General features: G+C 41.8%; 1 protein-coding gene and 1 long non-coding RNA gene across 3 annotated transcripts; one reads left to right on the top strand and one right to left on the bottom strand.

Annotated features, from left to right (window-relative positions):
• The first annotated feature begins 4,626 nt into the window (after window positions 1-4,626).
• Window positions 4,627-24,700, top strand: KATNBL1 (katanin regulatory subunit B1 like 1). 2 transcript variants are annotated; one of them, XM_053382047.1, is made up of 10 exons: window positions 4,633-4,822; window positions 12,636-12,763; window positions 14,608-14,648; window positions 15,685-15,967; window positions 16,212-16,330; window positions 16,726-16,776; window positions 16,861-16,950; window positions 19,440-19,529; window positions 21,322-21,415; window positions 23,312-24,700. In XM_053382047.1, exons 2-10 carry the CDS (start codon window positions 12,650-12,652, stop codon window positions 23,342-23,344), a joined length of 915 nt encoding a protein of 304 aa, XP_053238022.1. In that variant the 5' UTR covers window positions 4,633-4,822; window positions 12,636-12,649; the 3' UTR covers window positions 23,345-24,700. The 2 variants fall into 2 exon arrangements, with proteins under 2 accessions (XP_053238012.1, XP_053238022.1); XM_053382037.1 differs by lacking the exon at window positions 23,312-24,700 and having other exon boundaries at window positions 4,627-4,822; window positions 21,322-21,635.
• On the bottom strand, window positions 7,859-14,319 carry LOC128410610 (uncharacterized). The gene is made up of 2 exons (XR_008329553.1): window positions 14,218-14,319; window positions 7,859-8,985 (listed from the first exon to the last, which is right to left on the bottom strand). It is a non-coding gene; the product is annotated as an uncharacterized LOC128410610 (long non-coding RNA).
• Window positions 24,701-26,090: the final 1,390 nt, after the last annotated feature.

Genomic DNA, 26,090 nt, shown 5'->3' with positions numbered 1-26,090 from the left:
TCTTAAACACTTTTCTGCAACAACTTGTGATTTTTATTTTTATTTTAAATCCTCATAAAAATTCATTGACATTTTTTTCATGAATTTATCCTAATAAACACATTGTTCTATGCAGATCTAACTAGTGTAGATATTTTTCCAAGCAATTTTTCCTAACAATGCAGTTTTGTATGCTACTTTTCACTAATACATGCATGTTCATTCACATTTCCCCCTTAAATATGCATTTTGTACATATTGTTTGGTTGGAGAACTGCATCACAGAATTGAGAAGTGTGAATTTCAAAGTGCACATTTTGAAGGATAGGTGTGTTTCCAATCACAAATTTGTTCTAGAAGTATGAATTAGGGATTCACATAAAAATGGATAGAAAATCCAATTTCTCTTCCATAGTGGTACATTTGGCAAGCTATCACATGGAACAAGTATGGCATGTTTGCAAATCTGTGTGTGGTCATGGGCACCACAAACATAACACAACCAAGAACACACAACAACTTACTATATTGGCTATAATAGAAGGCTTCTTTAAAGCCTAATTTCAGCAAGGGAAAGAGACCCTTTAGGGGATAGGGAAAGCTTTGCACCCAAGGCTGGTGGTGTGTCCATGTCCCCTCTTCTATATAGAAATTATAGCCTGGATATCAGACCGATGTGAGAAGTGAAGTGCAGAATCCAAAGGCAAAGTAAAGAGTTTAAAGTTTCTAATCAGGGAATCTGTCCAGGATGGAGGAGGAGCAAACCAACCAAATTAGGGAAGTAAGTAGAGCTACTACCAGCTGGAATAAGGGCAAGGCATGAAATTGGAATGAAGAATTTGGATCAGTCAGAGACAAGGAACACAAAGTGAGGCCATGATACAAAAGTGGATTTGGGGAACTGATACTGTCCTACAATGTAGTTGACTTCAATAGGGTTACATGCAAAGCAGAGATCAGTTAGAGCAGGGGTCGGCAACCTAAGGCCCATGGGCCACAAGCGGCCCATGGGGGTCGTTTAATTGACCCATGGAAACCCACCACCCACTCGGTCAGCTCCCCTGCCGCCCACTCGGTCAGCTCCCATGTGCCGCGCTAGACCAGCACGGAGCAGAGCGGGGACTGCCTTCCGTTATGCTGGTCGGCTTCCCATTGGCTGCAGGAAGCTCCTGCAGCCAATGGGAAGCTGTGCATGCCTCCTCCGCGCCAGAAGCGCCGGAAACAGCGTTTGCGCATGTGTGCGCACACACACACTCTGGCCCACCACGGTGTCTGCGGCATCGTGAACCGGCCCAAGCCACAAAAACTTTGCCAACCCCTGAGTTAGAGTAATGGCAAAAGAGTTCCAGTCCAAAGATATTAGTGCAAGAGTGTCTAGGCACTGATTTGGATAGGTGGCTTCATTTCCTTAATAGCATTTTGGCTGGTGAGTCAGACACCAGAGCCTACAGATCCTTGATCTTATCCTGTGGTGCTGGCTGCTTTCTGTGGAATCCTACTATACTATGGGGCAGAACAGTATAAAATCCCATGAGCGCACAGAAAATACCTTCAAGGCAAGTGAGTGCAGGTCCTGAACATAGAATTTTAGTGAAATTAAGCATGTCAGCGGTGCCAAATTGAATAAAATATGGGGGGGGTAGGTAAGACCCATGATCACACGATACGGTGCACACACATCATTTGAATGGCAATGCCCACCAACTGGGTTGTGTGTGTGTTCCCCCTCAAATATTCTGGCTCCTATGTTATATATACTCCATGTACTCGTGCCCCAGCATGTAAACCGCTCTCATGCTTATCTAATTAAAAGCATCCATCACCCTCCTGCCTAATAGAACCATACATTACAATAAAATACTGCAGGTTTGTGTATTTTGGGATAGATTTTCTTACTGGAGCAACCATAGGCACAAAGAACATCAAAAGAACACCTGAATGCATCAGGCTTTTATTTCAATTAAAACTTGTGCTAACTTGTAAATATTTAATATCTGTCAATATGAGTTTCAATATTTAATCCAAGAGGACAAAATAAATATTTTGACATCTAAGCAAAGCAAACACCACAGCACTCTTGTCACTTAATGGTGCTGCAAATCATTTTCTAAGGCATCTCATTACCAGGGCTTATTATGGGGGGAAAGTGTTAATTATACTGGCAGTCCCAACTAAATAAACCAGTTCTATTCTGTTACCCTGAGAACTAAATGATAAATGCAAGGTCATGTGAACTTTTCTGCTAAAATGTATGCTTGCAATATCCTGATTTATCTGTATGCTTAGCATTATGGCTAAATTTGAAGCATGGGTTGTTGTTTTATTTAAAAAATAGAGTCCATTTTGTTTGTTCATTTTTGCAAACTTTCCAATTTTTTAAAAGAGTGTACCCATAATATTGTTGCACACCACCCCAATCTCCAAGTGGTGTGAGATTCCAGGAATTCCAGCTTACTCTGGATTCATTCTTCTCAGAATGAGGGACAGCAGAGATTGTGGTCTCTTTATGATACTTACCCATCTATACAACCTGAGCTTATGCTTCTGCCACTGTTACCTGCCACCACGACATGGCCTGGCAGGCTGCTGCTGCTTCCATCTCTTGCCGCCACAACATGGCCTCACAGGCAGCTGATGCTGCTTTTGCCACTGCCACTGCAAGGCCTGCAGGCCACCTCTGCTTCTGCCATTGCCTCCTGCCGCCACTCCGAGGCCTCACAGGCTGCCACTGCTTCCCGCCACCGCGACAAGACCTGGCAGGGCGCTGCCACTTCTGTCACTGCCTCCTGCCGGCATGGTGTGGCCTGCAAAGTTGTTGTTTTTTCTGCCGCCAGGCCACTACAGCTTCTGCTACCTAGCAGGCCTGCTGGCAGCCCCAGATTACTTGTCTTCAGTATGACTCATTGCTGTACTTTGGATTGTCCTGAATACCACCATTTGGTAGCCATGCCCCCAAACCTTTGTGCAAACCGTATTTAAATTGTGCTCTAATTTGACGTTTCCTTTGGTAACACAAGAGTTACATTATCCTGATCACCTGGTTAGGGACCCTGATCTTGCCCACAGCACAACTGATTCTGAAATGAAATCACTCTGTGACCATAGGGTGTTACCTGACATTAAGTGTAGAGGGATTGAGTTTCAGTCTCTAGAAATACCATAAAGGAAGCCTTTTCACTGGATTCTGTACTAGTTTTGAATACCTGGAAATCTATGGATAGTATGCCCATTGTTCACAAATACAACAAATTACTTTTCAGGATGTTTAGTCACCAGAGGAATTCCATCACCTCATGACACTGCATAGCAACTTGATGATACATATGTTACCTTACAATATCACATGCAGATGCAACATCACAAGGCTAGCACACACAGTGAGAGAACAAGGCATCTGACAACTATAAATCATAACGATGCTTGATTTAACCACCCCAAAATATGTCCACTTTATTCTTAAAGCACTTATAGTTACAGTTCTATGCATACAGGATTATTGAGGAATGACCATTGGGAGGAGCACAGAAAGAAGAAAAACCATGGTATAGCTGCATCAGCACAACCGGATGCCTTCATCTGCCCCAACTGCAACAAAACATGTTTCTCCCATATAGGTCTCTACATTCACAACAGGCACTATAACTCTCCAACAGTTCGACTTTACCTTCCATTGTCTCCAGAGGCAGATGGATGCTAACCTGGGTCAGACTTCTGAGTGTAACTATGCACAATATCCTGTTGACTGTGCTGTATAATGAACCTGTGATGTCTGAACACTAGGATCTAGAGAAGAAGCAGTGAGCCCTGAAAGCCCTGTGGTGTGACGACTTTCTGACTATTTGCCTGTAAGGCAAAGAGCACATGAGCACGAAAGCAAGACTGAGGAGGAGCAAGCTTCACGGACAACGTGAAGAAGTACTAATTACGCAGGAGGCTGACCAGGGACATATCAAAGATGCTCAGGAGCTCCTTTCCACAGCCACTTCATGCTCCTACAGCTCCACAGAGCAAAATGCCTGTTGACCAGAGAGGGATGCTGCCTTTGGCTAACGAATGTCAGTACGTAGCAACCTTGGAAGGGAGGTGGTGATCGCAGGGCTGGCACAATTCATTTTGCTGCTTGAGGCAGAATGGGAAGGTGCCTCAACTTTGACTTAGGAAGGCGAGAGAGGAAGGGGGGGCAATTTTTGGCTTTCGCACAGGGCGCCACTGAACTTTTGGAAGCCCAAAGTCCGCCCTGACTGGCTGCAGGTACTCCTGTTGGACCGGCATCCAATGGAGGAGCTTCTCAGCACCATTGCAGGTGCCTCCCACCCCAGTCGCTGGAGAAGTGAGAGGCGGCGGAGACGGCAGCGATATCTCACCAGAGGTCCCCGGAACTCCCTGCCACTTCTCCAGTGGCAGCTGGGGCACCTGAGGCACCCGCCTCAGGGTTACCCACGGGCTATCCTCGTCGCAAAACAAGGCAGTGGCGTTATTGACTCCTTTAACAATACACGCCGCCTCCCCCCCATCTGCGAGTTTGCAGAGCCGAGCGCGCATCGAGGGCCAAGTCCCCCGGCCCGCCGCGTCGTGTGCGCTCCACGTGACCGGAGCGCGAGTCAGCCGGAGAGAAAGAGGGAGGGAGGGAGAAGCGCTGCTGGTGGCGGCGCCTCCCTCACCGTCCCGCCTGTCCGGACTTTCCGGTCCCAGCGTGCACTGCGGCGGCGTTTGAATGGCGCTCGCTACGCCGAGTGGGCCCCGGCGCTAGGACTCCGCCGCCGCCGCCGCGCCCGGCGGCTCCCATTTAAGGCCCGTCCAGCAGCAGAACCCGCGGCGCCTGGACCATGAGCAGCACTCGCAGGTGAGCGAGCGGTCGCCCGCCCGGTGGGCTCTGGCCAAGGAGCCGGCGGTGGCTGCCACTGGGCCGTCCCAGCCAGGCGTTCCCCTTCTTCCTCCTCCCTGCTGATGCACCAGGCCCGGGTCAGGTGCGAAGGAGCAGCCGGGCAGCCAGCGGGGGCCGCAGGGAGAAAGAGCCAGTTCCGCCGCCGCCCCTTCCCCTGCTTCTTCCTCGCTTTATAGTTTCCTTTCATTCGCCCTGGGCGGGGAAGGCCCACCTCGCTCTCTTCCCATGTTGGGAGGAGTGCTCATGGGCGGGGGTGAGCTAGTTCCTACCTGCCTGCGAGCCACCCACTATCATGCTGCCAGTTGAGGAGGCTGCATTTGTGTTGGATTCCCCATTCCCCCACCCCCCAACTCGTGAGTATGCGCTGTAAAACTATTATAAAAAATTGAAGAAATTGAGGTGCACTATTCTTTTAATCCTCAAGCACCTAATTCGGGAGAGACAGAAGGATCACACACACACACCGGTTTTCTTTCAGGCTCCCTTCCCTCCTGCATTTACATCAGGAACTTTATTTTGGACGTACCACATGTTTGGTCCATGGGGTCACGAAGAGTCAGACACGACTAAACAACAACAACCACGTGTTTAAGGTTGCATGCCTGTGCACTCTTACAAGCGAGTAAAACCCTATTGGGCTGGATGAAATTAGGTTCTGAGTAACCATGCTTAGAATGGGGACCGTAGGAAACCGGTGGACAGACTGGTCCATCTAACTTCAGTGTTGTCTATGCCGATGGGCAGTGGCTCTCTAGGATTTTGGGTAGGAGTCTCTCAGAACTACCTTGAGATGCTTAGGGATTGAATCTGCACGCAGAGTGGATGTGCTGCCCCTGAACTATGATGCCTTCCGTGAATTGCAGTGCCAGTACTCTCATTTTGCATAGTGTGGTTGTCTCCTAAAATGGGGTTCCTCTACTGTTCTATATTAGGCAGGACAATACCCGCACCAATGCCTTTTAGGTCTTAATTCACCAGGTGATATTAGTGCTTTTGCGGGTGGGGAACCCTTGGGTAACTCAGAGCTGTTCGAAGAAATGACTTTGCAACTTAATTTTAGGGGATGTCCCTATTTAACAGAAGGATGGCATCGTGAGACCAATATGCAACATAACAGATACCTGCCAATAGTGTCATGCAGTGTAAAATAGTCCAAGGGCTCACTGTGCCTTGTGGCTTCTTCTTAGATCTGGAGGAGGGGAGAGGTGTAACACAAGGGGGAAGATTCAGGTTGGTAGCCATGTTGGTCTGACGCTGTCGAAATATATACATGAAAGCTTATACCAAGAACAAACTTAGTTGGTCTCTAAGTTGCTACTGGACAATTTTTTTATAGATTTTGACAAGGGGGAAGAGTGTATTGGGGTGGAGATGAGAAGGTGGGAATGCAGGTAAATCATATAGGGTTAGAGACAATGCAGTCAGGCAAGTGGGACAGTGATTAGATGGTAGTTCCCTAAAACTTTATATGCAAGGTGCCTAAGTATTCCAAACTCATAGCAGGTGGAGCAATAGAAACATAGCCAGGGGCATTCCTCAAAGCCACTTTCTGTTAACAGGAGAACTTGAACCTGTTTCACATCCAGGTAGTTTCATTCCTTCAACTTTGTTTGCTGGACCTTGCTAATTCTACCAATACCTAAGAATCTTTAACATTTTGCTGTATTATTATGTTGCCATAGATTTAACTCCAGTATCAAAGTATTCCAACCTTTATGTGCAGAATCTAACATACTTTCTTTTTCAGTATGTTTTACATTTTGTAATCTATCCTTATTCCAAGTACTTCTTGAGGGCATGCACCGCCTCTCCAGTTTACCTGTGCAACAATGCATGGTTTGCTATGCTGAGGGGGAGCCACTAGTGTCAGTGTGCCTGAAGAGAGTCAATTTAAAAGTGGTTGATCAAATTAATAGGTGTGTATTAGTAAGCCTCATTAAATATAAAGGACCTTATTCTGAGTAAACATACATGTCCTTATGCTACAGTGACCAGTACGTCATCACATGGTTCACAAGATCTTCATCTGACCCACTAAAGAAATGATAATGCACATCCCTCTCTTACCATGAAAGACTTTAAAAAGTGCTACAGCACAGTTGAATATCCTATGGCTTGTATCCAATGTAGCACTGTGACCATCCTGTCAGTACAATGACTTCTCCTTACACAATAAGACTTCTCTGTTTCATCCCTCTATGTTCTCCCTGTGCCCTCCCCAAATCTGTTCTCAATGGTTAGGGGAAAATCCATAAAAGATTTAGGGGCTGCAGATAGTGAGGGAGAGGGGGGAACTCGCACTGTGCAAGCATAAATCTTTGCACTGTCAGGTTTAATGGGATACTGATCACTGTGGCATAAGGATGCTAACATTTTTCTCAGAAGGTTTTTAATTCTGTGGTAAAGTACTATGTTGAAAACATCTATCCACGTGTTACCATAAATTCTTGACCATCAGTGGATTATCTGCATTTGTTAAATAAATGGATTTGGGAATAATAATAATAATAAGAATAACAACAACCACTACTACTTATACCCCGCCCATCTGGCTGGGTTCCCCCAGCCACTCTGGGCGGTTCCCAACCAAATATTAAAACACAATACAGCATTACATATTAAAAACTTCCCTGAACATAAGGAATAATTTTGCTGTTTATCTGTGTTTTGTTATCCTTTTTGTTATCCTTTTCATTTTTATTACTTTCACGTATTTTAGAAGTACTTCAGCCCACAAACCTCCTTAGCTCTTTTCCCCCCTTTTGATGCACCCTACAAAGCAGACATAGGTTGTCCACATTACACGCTGCTCACAGTGTTTGAGTTTCATGTGATCACATGGTGAAGTTTTTGGTTGACTATATAATTTTGGGCAGCAAGTACAAGATTGTATTTTTAAAAGGTCCATATTTTTAAAAAATCTGCATTTAGGGAGCAAGTCTGCCTTTGGCATTAGCTTGAAAACTGAACAAGGAAAAAAAAACCTTTCCAAAATTGCAAGTATTGATTTTTATTTATTTTTAAGATGACATAGAAAGCAGCATGATCTAATTAATCGTGTGAGGCCAGCTTTTTTCCTGACTTCCAGAGGTTGCTTGCTTTAGTGCTTCTCTTGACCTTCCCTTTCCTTCAGTTTTGGTGCAGAAGACCTGCATCCATCTACCAAAAGGAGGATAACCTGGGCTTCAGATGTCTGATGGTGATAGGAAAAGATGCACATCATGGAAGTGCACTGCAAAAAGTTCATGAAGTGTCTCTTCTGAGGATTGTCTGTTTTGTTAACTTTTGAAACCCTTAAGATATAATGCTGCCTGATCAATTACTTTAAAAGTATTACTATGTGCATTGCATATAGGCAGCCTTGTGGATAATTGCAGCACTTTACCCATCTTCTTGTACTTGCCTGTCAAAGAATAACTGTGGTTAGTGTTGCCTGTAGTTTATTAAAATGAGCCGACGTTGTGGTTAATGAACCTGGCTTGTTACAGTAAAGCATAGTTAACACTAAGTACAATTTGGCTGGGTTCTGTCGGGACCTTAAAAGCTGTGATTAGCTCAAAACAGAAATGAATGCTTTTGATCTCCTTGAATGTGTGATAAGGGAGGGTAAAAGGAAATGCACAAGCCCAAGGCTTGAACACACAGTACTAAACCAGTCTTCCCCAAATCAGAGCCTTCTAAATGTTTTGGTCTACAATTGGTCTCGACCAAAATGGCCAGTGGTCAGAGATTATGCAAGTTTTTTAGTCTGAAACACCCAGATGGTACCAGGTTAGGGACGGAGGCATTTAATTATGGTTTTGTGCCACGTGTAAACCAGGCCACTGATCATTGCAGACTGCAAAGAGTTTGCCAACTTTGGTTTGGTGCCAGCTGTAGTTATACATTTAGTGTTAACCATAGTTAGCTGTGAAATTGGCAGAGTACAACCTTGATTGGCAGGCGGGGGGTGGGGAGAGAACCATGTGGATTACAGATCAATCTGAAGCTATCTAAAAATGCACAACCCAAAAGGAAAGGGATTGGAAGGGAGGAGGAAGTAAGTCAGAGGTAGGGAACCCTATTCAGCCCAGGAGCCACATTTCCTCATGGGCGACATTCTGGGGGCTGCATGGACAAGGCTAGAGGAAAAATTGGACAGAGAAACAAATGTGACTTAGTTCTGTATAAAGCCTGCAATTCACCTACAGCACACAAAAGTCCAAAGTTATATACATGTCTACACAGACACTGCTACCCCTGGCAAACAAGATACAATATCATGGTTCAGGAGCACATTCCAGCCAGGCAGAAGCATGTGAGGAAGGCAGGAGTGAACAGGGCCAGTGAGGGATTTGTGCTTGAGAGTGTCTCAAGAGCAGGCTTCCTCAACCTCGGCCCTCCAGATGTTTTTGAGACTACAACTCCCATCATCCCTGACCACTGGTTCTGCTAGCTAGGGATCATGGGAGTTGTAGGCCAAAAACATCTGGAGGGCCAAGGTTGAGGAAGCCCGCTCAAGAGCTTGATAGAGAGAACTGGAGGACTATATTTGATCCATTAGCCAGAGAAGTGTCTCCCGCCCACCCAAATGAAATAAACAAACTCAAGGACCAGGTTTTCCAATATGTCTGCTCCAAGCTCTAGAAAACTGCATATTGTTATCTTTTGAAGGCTGCAATAGGCTTAATGTTGATATGATTTTCACAATGCTATAAACTAGGATTGCTCTTCTAGGAACTGGAGCTATTTATGTATGAAGCTGAATTGATAACAAGAAAGTAGTGACAGAATTCCATCTCTGAGAACTAATTTGATGGGCATGGGGTTCAGTTGCGAAAAGGCTGATTGGTACTGCAGTAGATTACTCATGTGATAATAACTGATCATTTCAGCTGAGCTGAGGATTTTGGCTAGACAACTTTTAATTTGCTAATTAAGATAATTAAGGTTTTGTTTTGAAAGAGACACAGATTTAGAGGGAGTGAACAGCTCTGAATTTCATTTAGGCTGCAATCTTATACACACTTCACATGAGTAAATCCCATTGAACTCAGTGGGACATCAATTGAGAAGACGTACACAGAAGTGCACTGTCGTTGTAAAGTATTCAGGATTTTTCTGATTTGAAAAACAAACAAACAACCAGCACACGTACTACCACGATTTATACTTCCCCCAAAATACAGGTTATCTAATCTCATTGCAACATATGCCTGGGGATAGTAGTTAATTGATGTAATACTAATTTCTAAATTTATTAGGATCTGATTAGTTTGAGTTATATCTGGAAAAATAAAACTAACAAATACTTGAGAGGCCCATCCATGTGGCACCTGAAGTCTAATGTGAATTCAGAGCTACTTGTTTTTCTTGGCATCTGTGTGCCATCTTTGGCCAAATGCCAACCTATAGGTTTTTGTCATTTAATCCAAGTTTTCCTGATCTGCAATTATCAAACATAAAAAATGCACGATTGCCTGAATGCTGTGCATACTGAAGCTTACTGTGACCTCATGTTTCTGTGTCTGGTTCTTTGCATGTGTGGTGATGTTTCCTTGCGTCCTTTCTCTATTGCCACACCACCTACTTCTGTTTGCTCCTTGCCTGAGCACAAACTAGCCATTTCGTTTCCATTTATCTCAGAGGATAAGCATGCCTATTTCTGCTGGTGGCTGCTGAAGACATCCACAGTACCTGTGTATGTTTTTTATTTCTAATACAGCTGTTTTATGCAAAACTGCACTTGCACAAAACAGCTATATTCAAAACAAGATTGGTCCTTCAGGATATAAAGAGGAATTGGTAGCTACAGAATTTGCAACCCATTGTGCAAGATGAGGAAATGCCCCGTGTTGACTTTAAGAACCATATAAATATCTCAAATGTTTTCCAAGAGCCAAAAGTGCTTGAACTGAAATATTTGATAATATCTAAAATGCAGTCCAGTGGTACCTCGGTTTAAGAACAGCCCTGTTTACGAACTATTCGGTATAAGAACTCCGCAAAACCGGAAGTAGTGTTCCGTTTAGCGAACTTTTCCTCGGTCTGCGAATGGAAGCCGAAAGTGGAAGGGCACCGGCAGTGGGAGGCCTTGTTAGGGAAAGCACGCCTCGCTTTAAGAACGGTTTTGGTTTAAGAACGTACTTCTGGAACGGATTGAGTTTGTAAACCGAGGTACCACTGTACACTTATAGCTTAGATATTCAAACAAATCCGAAGCAGTACCTACTAACTATTTTATTGTAATATTTGTTGGTACAGTCATACCTCTTGTTGCGTTCCACTCTTCTTACGGACTTTCAGCTTACGAACGCGGCAAACCTGGAAGTGTTTACTTCCGGGTTCGCCACCTGCACATGCGCAGAAGTGCTCGATCATGCCACACACATGTGCAGAAGAGGCGCTCTAGTTGCGGACTTTTTGGGGTGCGAACAGCACCCCGAAACGGATTCAGTCCGCAACTAGAGGTACCGCTGTATTTTAAAGACTTCTTTACATATTCACTGGGTTGTGCCCTCACTCTAGTATTTGAGCCCTAGTTTGGTAGCTGCTGTAGGTGACCAGGAATTCTGCTCAGGCAATTGAGTAGGCTGATGGAAGAGAGATGAAACACTCCAGCCCTCTTTCCCACCTGGCTTAGAAATGCTGTGCATCTTTCCAGCCAGCCCCCAGCAGGCTAATAACATTTTTGCAAGTTAGTAACTTACATAGAAGGCTGAACTAGACTGTGTCACATTGTGATATTCTATGCAATAAAGTGGTCAGGATAGGTAAACCAGATGGTTTGTACTTCTGTTACTGCTGCATGGATATTAACATTCAGAAAACGGTATTACATTGGCGTGAATTTCTACTTTCCTGTTTCCTTTACCTAATGCACTTGTTCTGAAGGAGCATTTTTAAGGAAGCAGCAGCAGCTGTACTTCAGTCCAGTAAGACCGAAGAGCTGATTACCTATTTATAGACTGTGCACAAAGCATCTTTGCAATGGAACATTGCCCTCCATAGTATGCTTCTGCCTTAGGCTCCAGAGGATGGTTGGGCAGATCTGAAATTGATTTATAAGTATTCCCAGGGATTATTTTGAGAGAAGGAAACAAAAGCTTATGAGATGAGGACCACAAATCACTAACTAATTTTATTTAATGCTGATTTATTAAAAATAAAATACCAAACTTAATGGCCTTTATGCTAGACTTCAAATAGTCTGTGGTTCTTATGTTTCTGAAACCAATTTATATTAGTTATTTATTAACTGAGGAGTTGTAAGCAAGTGCTGAAGAGAAGAAACTGTCAAGCGCTTAGTTAAAAGGTTGGCACTGTATAGCCTGTGGCAGATAATAGTATCCAGATGGATCCCTTTGAAGATTTTTTTTTTTTATGATGGCAGCAGTGAGATTGGCCTTAGGTGTTAGCAGATCTTTAGACTGAATTAACCAATGTGCATTGACATATTTTGAATCTTAATTGTGTGAATATTCCATGTTGTTCAGCACCTTGCTGTGTTTTTTAGAAAGTGTATAAATATTTTAATAATAATAAACTTCAGGTGTCCTTATTGGACCACATCACTGATGAGGTTTTTCAAAATCTCTATCATAGTGTCCACAGGGCATGTATTAGTTAAGTACTTATCACTTACAGCTGATACAGTTTTATAGACTTCCCTGTAGATTGCATCTAATGTGCTAAATAAATAATGTCTTCATTAAATCTCATTCAGATTACTGTGGGATTGACAGATAATGTTAAGAATGAAAATTAACTTTACTTTTGTCTTGAAAACCAGGGATTTTGGATATTATGGCAACTGAAGCCCAAAATGTTAGAAAACGAATGCTATTGTATAGTGACGGTCGTCCTGTTGATCTCCCTAGAAAAAGGAGTTCTTATTCCATTAATGAGAACATGAAGGAGGTAAGCTTTTACGTTTTCATCTAGATCGTATAACTAGTTTTCTAACGCAAGACATACACAGCTAGTTCTCTTGTTGTGTTGTGTGTTCTGAGTGACCTCCCATTCAGAGCTGTAAAGGGTCATTAGTTCCAATATTATAATCGGCAAGAGCTACAAATACCCAGTAGCTCCAGTTGCTTTTTTATTTACAGTTTATAAAAACAAATAAAACTATTACAATTATAAAACGCGTATAACTCTTCTCCCCCCCTTTTTTTTTTAATCAGCCTTGCATTGGGAAATTTCCAGGCGCCTTAGAACAGCCTTTCTCAACCATGGGTCCCTAGTTGTTGAACTACAATTTCCATCATACTTGACCACTGGTCCTGCTAGCTAGGGATGATGGGAGTTGTAGTCAAACAACATTGGAGGACCCAAGGTTGAGAAAGGCTGCCCTAGAGAGTTATATAATTTAACGTGTTTATATTATTTGTATTTAGTTAACAAAGAGAAAAAAACATTTAAACAGTCAAGGCTGCCAAATATTGTATATTAAACTGGCATCCATTCATTGTTACCAATGAATCTATAAAATAGAAAAATTTCCATGAGAAAAAATAAGCACTGGAAAACTTGCTGCTCCACATCACTGACAACATGTATAAGAACCTCTTCAGCCAAACCAGATGCCATCGTGAAGGGGGTGTGGTTGACAGCCTTCATAAATATTGTCTCATATATAAAGAGTGCATGATTGTCATGATTCACTAGCTTATGTTTCCAAACAGAATGAAATGATGGGCTTATAAAGAACATGCTTAGCCCATCCAGAAGAGGCAAATACAGAAAATGGCTGCTAATTTCTAGAAATATTCTGATAGATCTACCTATCTACCCATTTCAACATGGGGAAGGTGTTCTCACTAATTTGCCAAGTAGTGTTGCATTAGCATGAGCCCTTCTTTATAACTGAACCTTCAGGGGTAAGATCTACTTGACAAATAGCTTCTTTTTCCTTCTACACCCCTCCTTGTAACCCATCCATCTATTGCACTCTTACATTATTTTGAGTCAGTCTGAGGTGATTCAATTCATGGAGCATGATTGTGATTGTGCATTCAGTTGAAGAAGGAAGCTTTCCACATTTGGGGTAAAATGTGAAAAGAACAAAAAAGAGCCTAAACAAATTAAAAGCAACGAGGATAGGTGATGAATTCTACATGTTTGATAGCAACACAGTTAAAACATGAGAAACCATTTTCTTCCAAAACCATGCTGTCCACTACCAAAAGGATTGTGAGTGAAAATGCCCTTTTAATTTATAACACCAAAGGTAGCAACAGAAAAGTGGTTTGTATTGTTACCTTACCTTTTTGTGGGGAGTCCCGATGAGTCAGAATATCAAATGTTAGAACATTCAAATGCTGATCAGTCTCACTATAAACATATTGATAATATGACAGATAATAGCTCACTTGGTGTGCTGAAGAAATCATCCTCAACCATATTACATTCTCAAGCTGCTGGCAGACTTATCTAAGACCCTGGCAATCAAGTGTACACTTTCCACCACATTTTATTAGTAAAGACTGACATTATAACACAGGTTGTAATACAAAGTTTTCTCTGATGTCATAATCCCACCTCTTGCCATGGATGTCACAATATCATGTCCTTCAGCTAGATGCTCAGAGCAGCCATTAGTGGTTTTGCTCTGCGACAACAAAAATAAATGTATTTTCCCCAAATGCTTGTTGTATACAACAATTGAAACAAGGAGAAAAAAAACAAAAAATCAGACACATAGAAGATTAATAGTAGGTTTTTTCATTCTTGGTTATAACATATATGCTGTTTATTTCTAGGGTAAGAAATCTGCAAAACATTTGGCTTCTTCCACAGGCAGGTAAGAGCTGCTTCTCTTAATCTTGGAGACAGAATTCTACAACTGATCAATTTAGACAAGTCCCTTTTCCGATTATCAGTGAAGAATATTGAATGAGCATCTTTTAGCCCAGTTTCTTAGAAGTCTAAGGTAAAGGTAAAGGTACCCCTGCCCGTACGGGCCAGTCTTGACAGACTCTAGGGTTGTGCGCTCATCTCACTCTATAGGCTGGGAGCCAGCGCTGTCCACAGACACTTCCGGGTCACGTGGCCAGCGTGATGAAGCTGCTCTGGCGAACCGGCACCAGAGCAGCACACGGAAACGCCGTTTACCTTCCTGCTAGAAAGCGGTACCTATTTATCTACTTGCACTTAGGGGTGCTTTCGAACTGCTAGGTGGGCAGGAGCTGGGACCGAAAGACGGGAGCTCACCCCGCCGCGGGGATTCGAACCGCCGACCATGCGATCAGCAAGTCCTAGGCACTGAGGTTTTACCCACAGCGCCACCCGCGTCCCACTCCTCTTAGAAGTTAGTTTAGCGATAACTCAGGTTTTTCTTTAATTACCACTTGGTTTGTGTGGAGCAAAGCAAACCATGGCTTAGCTCTGGGTTGTGTAACAGCAGAATGACTTGGGGAGGGGCAAAGCAGCCGCAGTTTTTACATGCTTGCATGTTTGCGTTTAGCCATGGTTTGGGTTAGCATTATGTGTGAACTGGACCAGTATCTTTGGCTTTCTAGTAAATGAGTTAATGCAGTGTTTAATACCCCCGCATCACTATCCAAGTGACCATTTTGCATCAGTATAATGATACATTAAAGATTGTTCAGATCCTGACACTCATATTACCAAAGTAATTGATAAAAGTGTTTCCCATGTAAGTTAGATGGCAGATTTAAATTGTGTCAGTTCAGTCCTCCTTGAATAAAAAATGTTATAAAACTCAATGCAGGATGCTACTATGGTAGATAAAACCTTACTGCAAAATATCATAACACAGCATGCACTATACATAATGATTTTGACTAGATACTAAACTCATTATTTTGTTTTTGCAGGACAACTGCTGGGCAAACATTGACCAGCCCCCATCCTCTGTTCAAAGTAGTATATTGCAGAAGAAAAGCTCACTATTATACTCCAAAGCCTTGTTTCAGAAAGAAACAGCTCCCGAAAGTCAAGAGCCGTGACATGGCAAATAAGGAAAATGAACTTGCATGTGCAGCTGATCTGCCAGCAAAACTGCCTGCTGACGGTCGTACTTTCTTACTAAACTCCAGTGATTCTGGCCGATCTCAAACAGAAAGTCCATCATCAAAGTACAGTGGATTTTTTTCAGAGGTAAGTTAAATGTTACGTGATAACTTGTTTTAAAATGAAAAACTAGAATCGTAAGATTGTTGCCTTACTTCCAGTCTTGGTTGTTTAGCAGGGCTTGGATTTTGTAACCATTATATTTTAAAATGTTGGTCAGATAGCCTGTAAGGAACTGTACATGATAGCTGTAATGAGAACCAGCAGGATACAAACAGTATAGGTTGATAGTTGTTGGTTCATAGTGGCTAAATTGTTCTCATGTCTCTAGGTTTCAGAAGATCATGATACTATGGCACAGGTTCTCTTCAGTAGAAACCTCCGGTTGAATGTAGCTTTAACTTTCTGGAGGAGAAGAAGTATAAGTGAGCTCGTAGCCTATTTAATAAGGTAAATATGAAAAATGTCACTGGTATAATCCAGTCCACAATGGTTTCAGTGCTTGTATGTCGAGGATCCCCACTACCTCAGAGGCAGAGGACTGGATGGGAATGTAGAAATCATGCACAGACCTCCCATTCACCTCAGTGGCCCAGGTACTACTTTTGCAAGTATCCACTGAAAGGAGACAGCAGGACTCTAAAACTTGTTGGACTCAAATACAGATGCTGTTAAAGTTTGCATGTCGTCTTTTTTCTTTTCTTTTTTTACTGCAGCTATTCTTAGTCTGCTGTATTTAAATGCATGTGCTGGCTCAGGAATTCTTGAGCTTAAAAGTGTCAAGTCTAGAAGAATTACATAGATCTGTGTCTAATAGTGTACATTTTTTTAACTGATGTTTCCAGGATACAAGATCTGGGTGTAGTGGTAGACTGCCTTCCTGTTCTTACCAGCAGGTAAAAAATACACCTGGGGTAGGGGTTTGTGGAGCTCAGATTTATAAGAGCAAGTTTATGTATACTGACATTACCTTGTTTCAGTTTACAGGAAGAAAAACCATATATTTCTGTGGGCTGCTGTGTAGACCTTCTACCATTAGTTAGATCACTGCTTAAGAGCAAATTTGAAGAGTAAGTTTTAAAATATAATTCTCTTCATATGAATGTTTAGATGCTGACAAAGTAAAGGTTAATCTTTCACTGGCTGGTCCAATTTTTTAAGGTCTCTTTGTGCTAAGGGGACTGTGGGCTTCAGTTCTGAGACTGCCTTGGTCACCCTATATGATTGTCTGTTTTGGGAGAAAGACAGGGTGGGGAGTCTGTTCCTACTGAGACTTCTCTTCCTCTGGTATTCTTGACAGTGACATTGTTCTAGAGTGCCTAGCCAGGACGGGAGCTGGAGGCACTATTTTGCAGTGGTTCCTCTCCTATCTGGATGGCCAACTCCAGAACAATGCCATGGTCAAGAGTCTCCTGTGTAGAGCTCTGCAGGGTTCAGTCTTATAATCCATTCTATTTGGCGTCTTTATGATACAGCTGAGTGGGAATTATCCAGAGTTTTAGAGTGTGCTGCCATCACTGCTGATCACACGCAGCACTGTTTTTCCTTTATAGCTCGAATAGGTGTGGCAGTGGATATGCTATCTGGCCTCAGTAATGGACTAGGCGAGAGCCAATAAACTGAATCTGATTCGAGACAAGATTTGAGACACTGCAAGTTGATTCCTCTGACTGGATGAGTGAAGTGGATCCTGTTCTGGATGCCATCTCACACTCCCTGAAGGAGCAGGTCCACATCTTGAGGGTATTCTTGTTGTTGTTTAATCGTTTAGTCGTGTCCGACTCTTCGTGACCCCATGGACCAGAGCACGCCAGGCAGAGGGTATTCTTAGCTCCAACATTGCTACTAGAAGCCCACGTGACATCCATGGGATAGAGTATCTTTCACCAACTTTGGCTGTTGTCCAGCTATGACCTTTTCTGAATGAGGATAGCTTTACTTCAGCTGTCTACATTCTGGTCTAGGCTGAATTACTGCAATGTGTTGTATGTGGGGCTTCCTTTGAGGACTGTTTGAAATGCAGTGGCCAGACAGTTAACAGAAACTGGAAAGCGTAAACCTAGAGCATCTATTTTGGCCCAACTGCATTGGCTTTCAACTAGCTTCTGAGCTCAGTTCAAAGCACTGGTTTTCGCCATTATTAAAATTCCATGCAGGTGAGAACCCAATTACCTAAAGGACCACTTTGTCTCATATGAACCCTCTCAGACACTGTGTTTGCCATCTGAGGCTCTTCTCTGTTTTTCCATCTCTCCACCCCCCAGCCAAAAAAACACTGAGAGTCTTCTCTGTAACAGCTTCCTCCAGTCTTTAGAATGTTGCTCCCAGGTTACTCCTGGTGCCCACTTTACTGTAATTTCAGTGCCAGGTTAAAGCATTTTCATTCTCCCAGGTATATGGGCAGCTTTGATTATATTGATGTTACAGTTACTTAATCCAAGCTTTGGTGTGGTTTTATCATTGTTACTGTATTTATATTGTGTATTGGTTTATACATTTTCGTTATGATTTATTGTATTTATATAGTAAATTGAGTTAAGGCTTATTATTTATAAAATGATGTGCAAGGCTAATTAATCTACAAAACTATTATCCATGTGCATGCACACTCTCAACCATCATCATCTTGATTGCATATTTTCTGCTTGTAACATGCTGAAAATAGTCATGTTGCAGCGCTGTAGGTTAAACCACAGAGCCTAGGACGTGCTGATCAGAAGGTCAGCAGTTCGAATCCCTGTGACAGGGTGAGCTCCCGTTGCTCGGTCCCTGCTCCTGCCAACCTAGCAGTTCGAAAGCATGCCAAAAGTGCAAGTAGATAAATAGGTACCGCTCTGGCAGGAAGGTAAACGGCGTTTCCGTGTGCTGCTCTGGTTCGCCAGAAGCAGCTTACTCATGCTGGCCACATGACCTGGAAGCTGTACGCCGGCTCCCTCGGCCTATAAAGCGAGATGAGCGCCGCAACCCCAGAGTCGGTCACGAATGGACCTAATGGTCAGGGGTCCCTTTACTTTTTATGTGCTCATCACAATTCAGAAAGTATAGGTGGCAACCATTTTGCACAGGGATTCTGCTCCTGGTCCCTGTGCATGTCGGTGTGCACAAGCCTGCCCAGCCCCTGTTATGCCCCTGTCACACCCTCTTCCGGGCCTGAATGGACCCATGCGGCGGAAGTTGGCATGTGCAAAAAGGTTGCTACCTGTAGCTCCAATCAAGCAATGGGTTCATTTTGCTTAATCCCATTTACATAAAAAGATGCACAAAGAATGAAACCCTCAGGTAGCTAGCCAAAGTAATCCAAAACAAAATTCCTCCCAAGTACCAAATAAAGTGATCAGTTGGATCTAGTGTATGAAGCAAAACCCTTCTACTTTGCTTATGAGGAGAAAATGCCTGTGGCACTTACTCACATATTGTGGAAAGTTCCTTCTGTAACAACTTTCTTAATTCCATTTTCCTCCTGTTTCTACAGAGGAACATTTTGCAAATGAATTTTCTGTCTTCTTGGGTTTAAACTTCTCTGCAGCATTTTTTGTAATTCAAAATAAAATCATTTCAGATATGTGATCGTTGGCTTAAATTGGCTCCAAGCTGTTATTAAGAGGTGGTGGCCAGAGCTTTCTGCCCATGCAGAAAAAATAGAGGATGGGTAAGTTGCGCTTTTCATGACAGTATGGCACTTAATGTGACCTACATTTCTTGTTTTTTAAATTCACACTATTTTTTGCTTTACAGTGGCTTTGCAGATTAGCAATTATTGAAACAGCCATAGTACCTGGAAATGCTTTGTTTAATATAATACCCACAATGTACTATAAGCAATATTCTTAAAATGTCAAACTCCAAGCATGGTTTATAGCTGAAAGCTGCAATAGAATGGCAGTCATTGTTCAGAGGAGATGATGTCAAGACATCTACAGATATTATGCAGTTAACTTCCACTCATGTAGTGTGATTTCCCCTTCTCTTCCCTTCTTCTGGACCAGATTTGGGGGGGGGGGGTCACCAGCAGGGTATAGGGAAGAGAGAGGAAGGGTATGTCCTGTTACACAAGCAGAAATCCATTGCACAAATGGGTGAGCATGACTGGATGTGGCCCCAAATATTGAATTTGTTTGTCTTTATAAAAATATTTATATGCTACCTTATGGCCCTCAAAGGACCTCCATGGCAGTTTACAAACTTAAAATACTTTAGCTTCAATACACAACTGAGGCTTTGTAAAAGAGAGGAGTGTACTTTAATCTCAAATCTTCTTTTAATAAAATGTTGAAAGAATATGGCAACTTGTGTTTCAGAAGAAAAATACGGTTTTATAACTATTAGGTAACTGCTTAAAATTGGCTGTTGTTGCAAAAAGACAGGGATACTTCACTGTCTTTGAATGCTTTAAAAATATGTTGCTATATCCCCCCCCCACACACACACACATTAAAACCTAGTTTTACAAATTTATTTTTGAAAATGGAATAATCCCTGGACTAAATGATAATATGTCTAAGGACATATCCACACTATAGACTTAAACTGCTTTAACATGCCATTCAGCTTTGAGGAAAACTGGTTCTCTGAGGAGACAGTGATCTCTAATAGGATCATCTCAGAACCTCTTCAAACTGCAATTCTTAGCATTCTTTAGCAGAAGCTATGACAGGAAAAATTATATTAAACGTTTAGTAAGTATGTAGCATAGTTTAAATCTGTTAAATCCTACTAACGTGTTCATGAGTATGGATCAGAAATGCAAGAAGCTTCCAACTGAATGGGATAGTTTAGCATGATATAGGAGAATATGTTTTTTAGTATATTCAGTTGGTTTCTTTAAAACATTTTTTTTTAATTTCCTTAAATAATATATGTAGAATCAAACCACCAGACAATATTTAAAATATCTCACATCTCAATTGCAGATGTAGATAATGTGGTTTGATGGTGGGGGGTGGGATCTAAATGCTTTTGGGGTGATTATTTGAAAGATAAAGCCCTAATCAAAGCACGAGCAATAATTTTAACAACTGGATTACTGTATTGAGGAAATCATTAAAAAATTGAGTGCCTTGAAACATTTTTTGCATATTTTTAAAATCACTACAATGTACCCTCCTGTTCTCAGGTCAGAACTAGATTTTTGGGATCAGATTGCTTGGAGCAGCACTGAAATCGATCAAATTATACAATATAGTTTGAGATTCTTTTTCTCCCAGGGTGTTTCATTACATTTTGCTTTCTCTATTAACTAACAGTTCTATCCATTAAAACTGGGAGAACTTTCTCCTTAGACTAAGATTCCCCCCCCTAATCTTTTAAAAAATATTTTTAGTTTTTACCTATATGTATTTTTAATTTTCTGAACTGAAGTTGGAAAAACTAACATAGTAAAGGGGTGCTCAATTTTAGGGATGCCCAAAATATAATTCCATGTGTCTGCCTTTCTTTCATAGAAATATTCAGATTTTAAAGACACAATTAAGTGGATTGTGGAAGCAAGAAAATCATCTTACTTTGGTTCCGGGATATACGGGTAATATAGCAAAGGTAATGTGTTTGTGGTGTTCCTTTGTGGTCTCAATGTTATACAGGCTCCATTACAGTTAAGTTGTAGTGAGCTGATTTATTTTGTGGGGTGCTACTAAGCATTCAGAAGTCTGATTCTCTATGTAAACAGCAACCAACTATTTCTCTTTCTTTAGTTAATGTGACTGGGGCCTGCAAAATGTTGGGGTGATTTTCCCTTGTATTAATTCATCAAACTTCTCTCGCTCTCCTCAGTCTTTTAAAGGAGCCCATTAGTAACTTGGATTGAATAAATGTGGCTTATTCTTTATTGTGGGTCTTCTCCTCAGTCTTTGCTTGGTAAGCGTTTCTCATCCCTTGGCTCTTTTGCTTGATCAGCCTGATCCTTGTTTTCTTTATTCTGCACCAGCTGCCGAAGTATCAAATGTTTTTCTTTCTATTAGAGGAGGGAGCCGTGTACGTGGCTCAAATGAAAAGGAAGAGAAGACATAATCATAATCCTTGAAGTAATTCCAAAGGCTTCACATTATCTTGTCAACCTTGCCATAGCCCTGTGAGAAGCAATTGTAGTATTATGTCTATATTGCAGATAGAGGGCTGAGATTGAGTGTGAAGTACTTAATCAGCTTAGTGAGCTCCTTGTACTGGTGAAATTCAAACTAGAGACTTTCTGGTTCTATCTCAGTTTCCTAGCACTGATTCCGCACCAGCTCTCATGAAAGAAACATGCATGGTTGAGGAGGAAAGAATCTTATCCTTGCCCATGCATTTTACTGAAGCTCCTCCTGCCTGCAGACTTCAGGTGTTATTAAGTTGCCACATATGAGAGGGCTGTCACGGCTAAAAAATGGCCGCTGTTTCTTTAATGCTTAAAAAGCTGGGTCAGCATGAGTCAGCGGGCTACACCAGGTTGTATATATAGAGTGAGAAATGTTAGTTTGTGGTTGGTTGGTTAGTGAAAGCTGGTAGTGTTGTGTGTACAGTTGGTCAGTCGCTTTTGCAGAAAGACTTTTAAGAATAAAAGCAGAAAGTACTCTGCAAGGATATTCTTCCTCGTGGACTCTTTTATACCAACAAGGGTCTGAGGATCAGGCTGAGGCAACAAAGGGAGGTCAGAGCCTTTTTTTGCTTTTTACAAACACTGACAGGTTATGGGCCCAGTGTTTCTAAGCATGTGCAGAGTGCAAAACGACTCGCAGCATTTCAGTGCACTTGTCCCCTCTTGGCCATTCTTGGTACCCCCCCCCCGCCCCAGCTTTCCAGGGTTATATCACAAGGTTGACATCTACAAGGAAGGCAGAGCTAGAGTATACTCTCTGATCTCCCCCTACTCCCTGCATGGTAACTTAACCTTTGTTAGTAATGCCTGAAGAGGGCTTGTATCGCGCTCTCGCTCTCCAAAGTGGAGGACACAAAAACAAAAGATGCACTTTTCTCAGTTTCAATTGTACTTGCTCAAGGGCTTGGACAAATTCTAGAAGGGATAATGAAAGAATCCATGTGCAGAAGGGAAGGATTTCCCAAGATATGTGCTTTAGCATAGCATCTATTGCTGGAAGAAGCAGGGGACGGTTTGTACAGAGGAACTGAATAGTTCAACATCTCACCCTAGAGCAGCAATTCCCATATAACATTTCAGATTCTTGGGGTGGCACCTGCAGTGGGGTGGGATACACTCCTATTCATATGGCTTTCTATGGGCAAGGTGAGATACTCATGTAGAACACTTTCACTAAATTCTAGCAATATCTGTGTAAAAGAGATTCTTCAAAAGTGACATTTTTGTCCAGAAGCAAATGATATTTGGCTGCATCAATTCAAACAGTCAGTGGTTGCCTCTTCTTAGATTCTAGCCCTACTTTGTGCAGTGAATGGCTCTTTGAATTAATTTATCTCTCTCTTTTCTTTTTTTTAAAGGATGTGGATGCTTATTTATTACAGCTGCACTGACATTCCTGGAGGACAAGTGTATGTGTACATGTAGTGTGTGTTGGCTAAGAAGCCCTTCAAGTAATCCTGAACTATGTACTGTTTCCAAAAGGACATCTCTTCTGAGAACTGTCTTTGGCAGGAGAGGACTAGACCGCCAGACTGTTTAATTCAACCACTAAAATCCATCTGCTTCACATTGAAGTGGAAAAATTTCTAATAGGAGCAACCTTTACTTCAATGAGGTGAAAGTGCACTATGAAAACTATACGTATGCCTTTGCTGCATTTTGGGATTGTTCAGTTACTGGATGAAGTCATGAAAGTGTTTCTACTGCATAATGGTATAAAACAGCAAAACTTAATTGTGAAGACAGAATTGCAGAACCAGTTACTAGGAACCACAAGAGACCAGTCGCCATAAATATTTTTTAAACTTTGTTTTTCTTATGAATTGTAAAAATGTGTATATTTTCAAGATATTATGAAATTTTGCAATTTTGCTGTATTGAAACTGATATATGTCTGCTATATTAATCAAGATATTAAAGACTATTTTTGTTGCACTACTGAGAAACTGTATATAGCAAGGGGCCTTAACTACTAGTATTGCAAATAGCCAATGTAGTAAGAAACCATTATAGCCAATATATAAAGATGCTGTATAGAGGGATGGAAACTCTTTATTAAAAATCAGGGTGTTTACACAAATTGTGTACAAATCATTTTGAAACATTTTGCACACTTAAATATATTTAAGTGGATATTTCCACTGACTGACTACTTAGATACCTGTATGACCTAAGAGTACTAAAATTTAGGCATAGAGGGAGGTTGTTAGCAAAATGGTGAATATGTACACCTAGCATTTTTAATACTTAAATTTTCTAATATATTCTGTTGTGTTTCATTTAAATGTGTCGAGTAAACATACTAAATGTTACTACTGCTTTAATTAAGTTTGCATAACTTTACCTGGTTCTCTCACTCCGCTTAGGACGTCATCAGATATTTATAACTCCAAGCTCCTAGAAATGTTTACGGCCACGGTAGGCCTATGCTTTTCAGATTTGACAATGCATCTGCTACCTCCTCTAATTAATATTGCTGCAGCTCTTGCAAATGTAGTTGCCATACTCCTGACTTAACATTTAATCTTAACTGGAAGATTAATGCAATACATCCAGTGCAAAAGTTTACAGTTGTGTTTCGTTTTACTCATTTGCGATATTTTAGTTCAATCTGCTATGGTTTATCAGCTATATTAAAAAGGAAAACAGGTTTATGGGTTTGTGGGATGGCACCTGTGTCTTATGTTACTAGTAAATATGTTTGTCTAAATAAAATTCTATCGAGTGCCAGCTGTGCACAAAACAAACTGAAATGTATTTTTGCAGCATGCCAACCAAGTTGATCACCGGATTTAATTTTGATCTTCAGTGTGCTTTGTGATTGTACACCAGCTGCTTCTATACACAACTGTAGACTGTTAGAAAGAGGTCTCTTTTCATGTATTGTGCCATGAGAACATTTATGGTCAAAAGCAAGGAAGCAATATTTATCTATATAAGTGTACTGTAAAGACACTTGCCTCAATTTATATCAAGCTTCAGTAAATCAAGAGGGGGGAACCAAGAAGGCCTAATTCTCTTGTCTTGGTTTACAAGCCTTTATAGCTGTGAGGAGATGGTCTTATGTCCTTAGGATCAGATGCATTAAGAATGTCAGTAGTGTACTGAAAGAACAGGAAATAGAGGCTTGTTTAAATCATACGTTCTCCCCTATGTTACAGAATACTTGCCTCGATTCTGGTTTTAAGGGGTTTCTGATTAGATTTTAAATCCAAGGTCATACCATAGTAGATTACACAGAAACACTAGAGAGGCAGCTGGAGAATTGGATGAGAGGGATGGATCAGGGATGGAGCTGAGTTTCATCAATGTATAGGTGATACTGAAAGTCATGGGAAAGTGGTAAGCTTGCCGAAGGACAAAGTATGATGAGAAAGAATAGTAGGCAGCCAAGCCTTCTGAGGAATCCCAACAAGAGGGGAAAGCAGTATATGGAGACACTGAAAAAGCGATTAGACAGGAAGAGAGCCAGTGGAGGACAGCAGCAAGGATCCCCAGGGCATAATAGGAATCTAACCGGAAGGAACTATAACTATCAAACATGACAGAAAGAAGAGGCTCATAGATCTGGCAGTGAGGAGGTCACCCATGATTTTCATGAGGGTAGTTCAGTGGAGTGAAAGAGGTGAAAGCCAGATTGGAGATGGTCAAAAGTAGAATTGGAGGAAAGATCGTTGTTATATAGGAGTAAGCAGCACAGTCCAGAAGTTCAGAGATAAAGGGGGAAAGAGTAGTACTTGGAGAAGGGACAATGAGCCTAGAAATGTGTTCTTTTTTGAGAATAGGGGAAATGGTGTGTTTGGATACTCGAAGGAGATGGTGCATAAGGGGAGATAACTGGAAATTGGAAAGGGACATGAGAAGGGGCAGAATGAAGGGCAGAGTAGACTGGTTCTATCTTAGCATTGGAGGAGAGGCCAAATCTTGACCAGAGAGAGGAAGTGGGGAGTAGAGGAGTGGGCTTTAGCAGGCATCAAAGGTAGAGAAGTGCAGCTTGCGATACCTAGAGTTGGTGTGGAAGGGATGGATGAAGTAGTGCTGTTTAGCCAGGAGTAGCTTGGAGGATAAAGATGTTTCCAGGGCAGGTTACTTGCTTTCTCCTGAAAATCATTTGAAACACAAGTAACAGAGATGAGT

This window comes from Podarcis raffonei, chromosome 1, assembly GCF_027172205.1.
Source record: "Podarcis raffonei isolate rPodRaf1 chromosome 1, rPodRaf1.pri, whole genome shotgun sequence".
NCBI lineage: Eukaryota > Metazoa > Chordata > Lepidosauria > Squamata > Lacertidae > Podarcis > Podarcis raffonei.
The sequence above is the reverse complement of the archived record's forward strand: the minus strand, read 5'-3'. Positions and strand labels throughout refer to the sequence as shown.

Coding starts and splice junctions, on each gene's coding strand:
- KATNBL1 (XM_053382037.1), top strand. CDS start 12,650: ATGGCAACTGAAGCCCAAAATGTTAGAAAACGAATGCTATTGTATAGT. Junction 15,968..16,211: donor ACAGTGGATTTTTTTCAGAG/GTAAGTTAAATG, acceptor TCATGTCTCTAG/GTTTCAGAAGATCATGATAC. Junction 16,951..19,439: donor CTTAAGAGCAAATTTGAAGA/GTAAGTTTTAAA, acceptor AAATCATTTCAG/ATATGTGATCGTTGGCTTAA.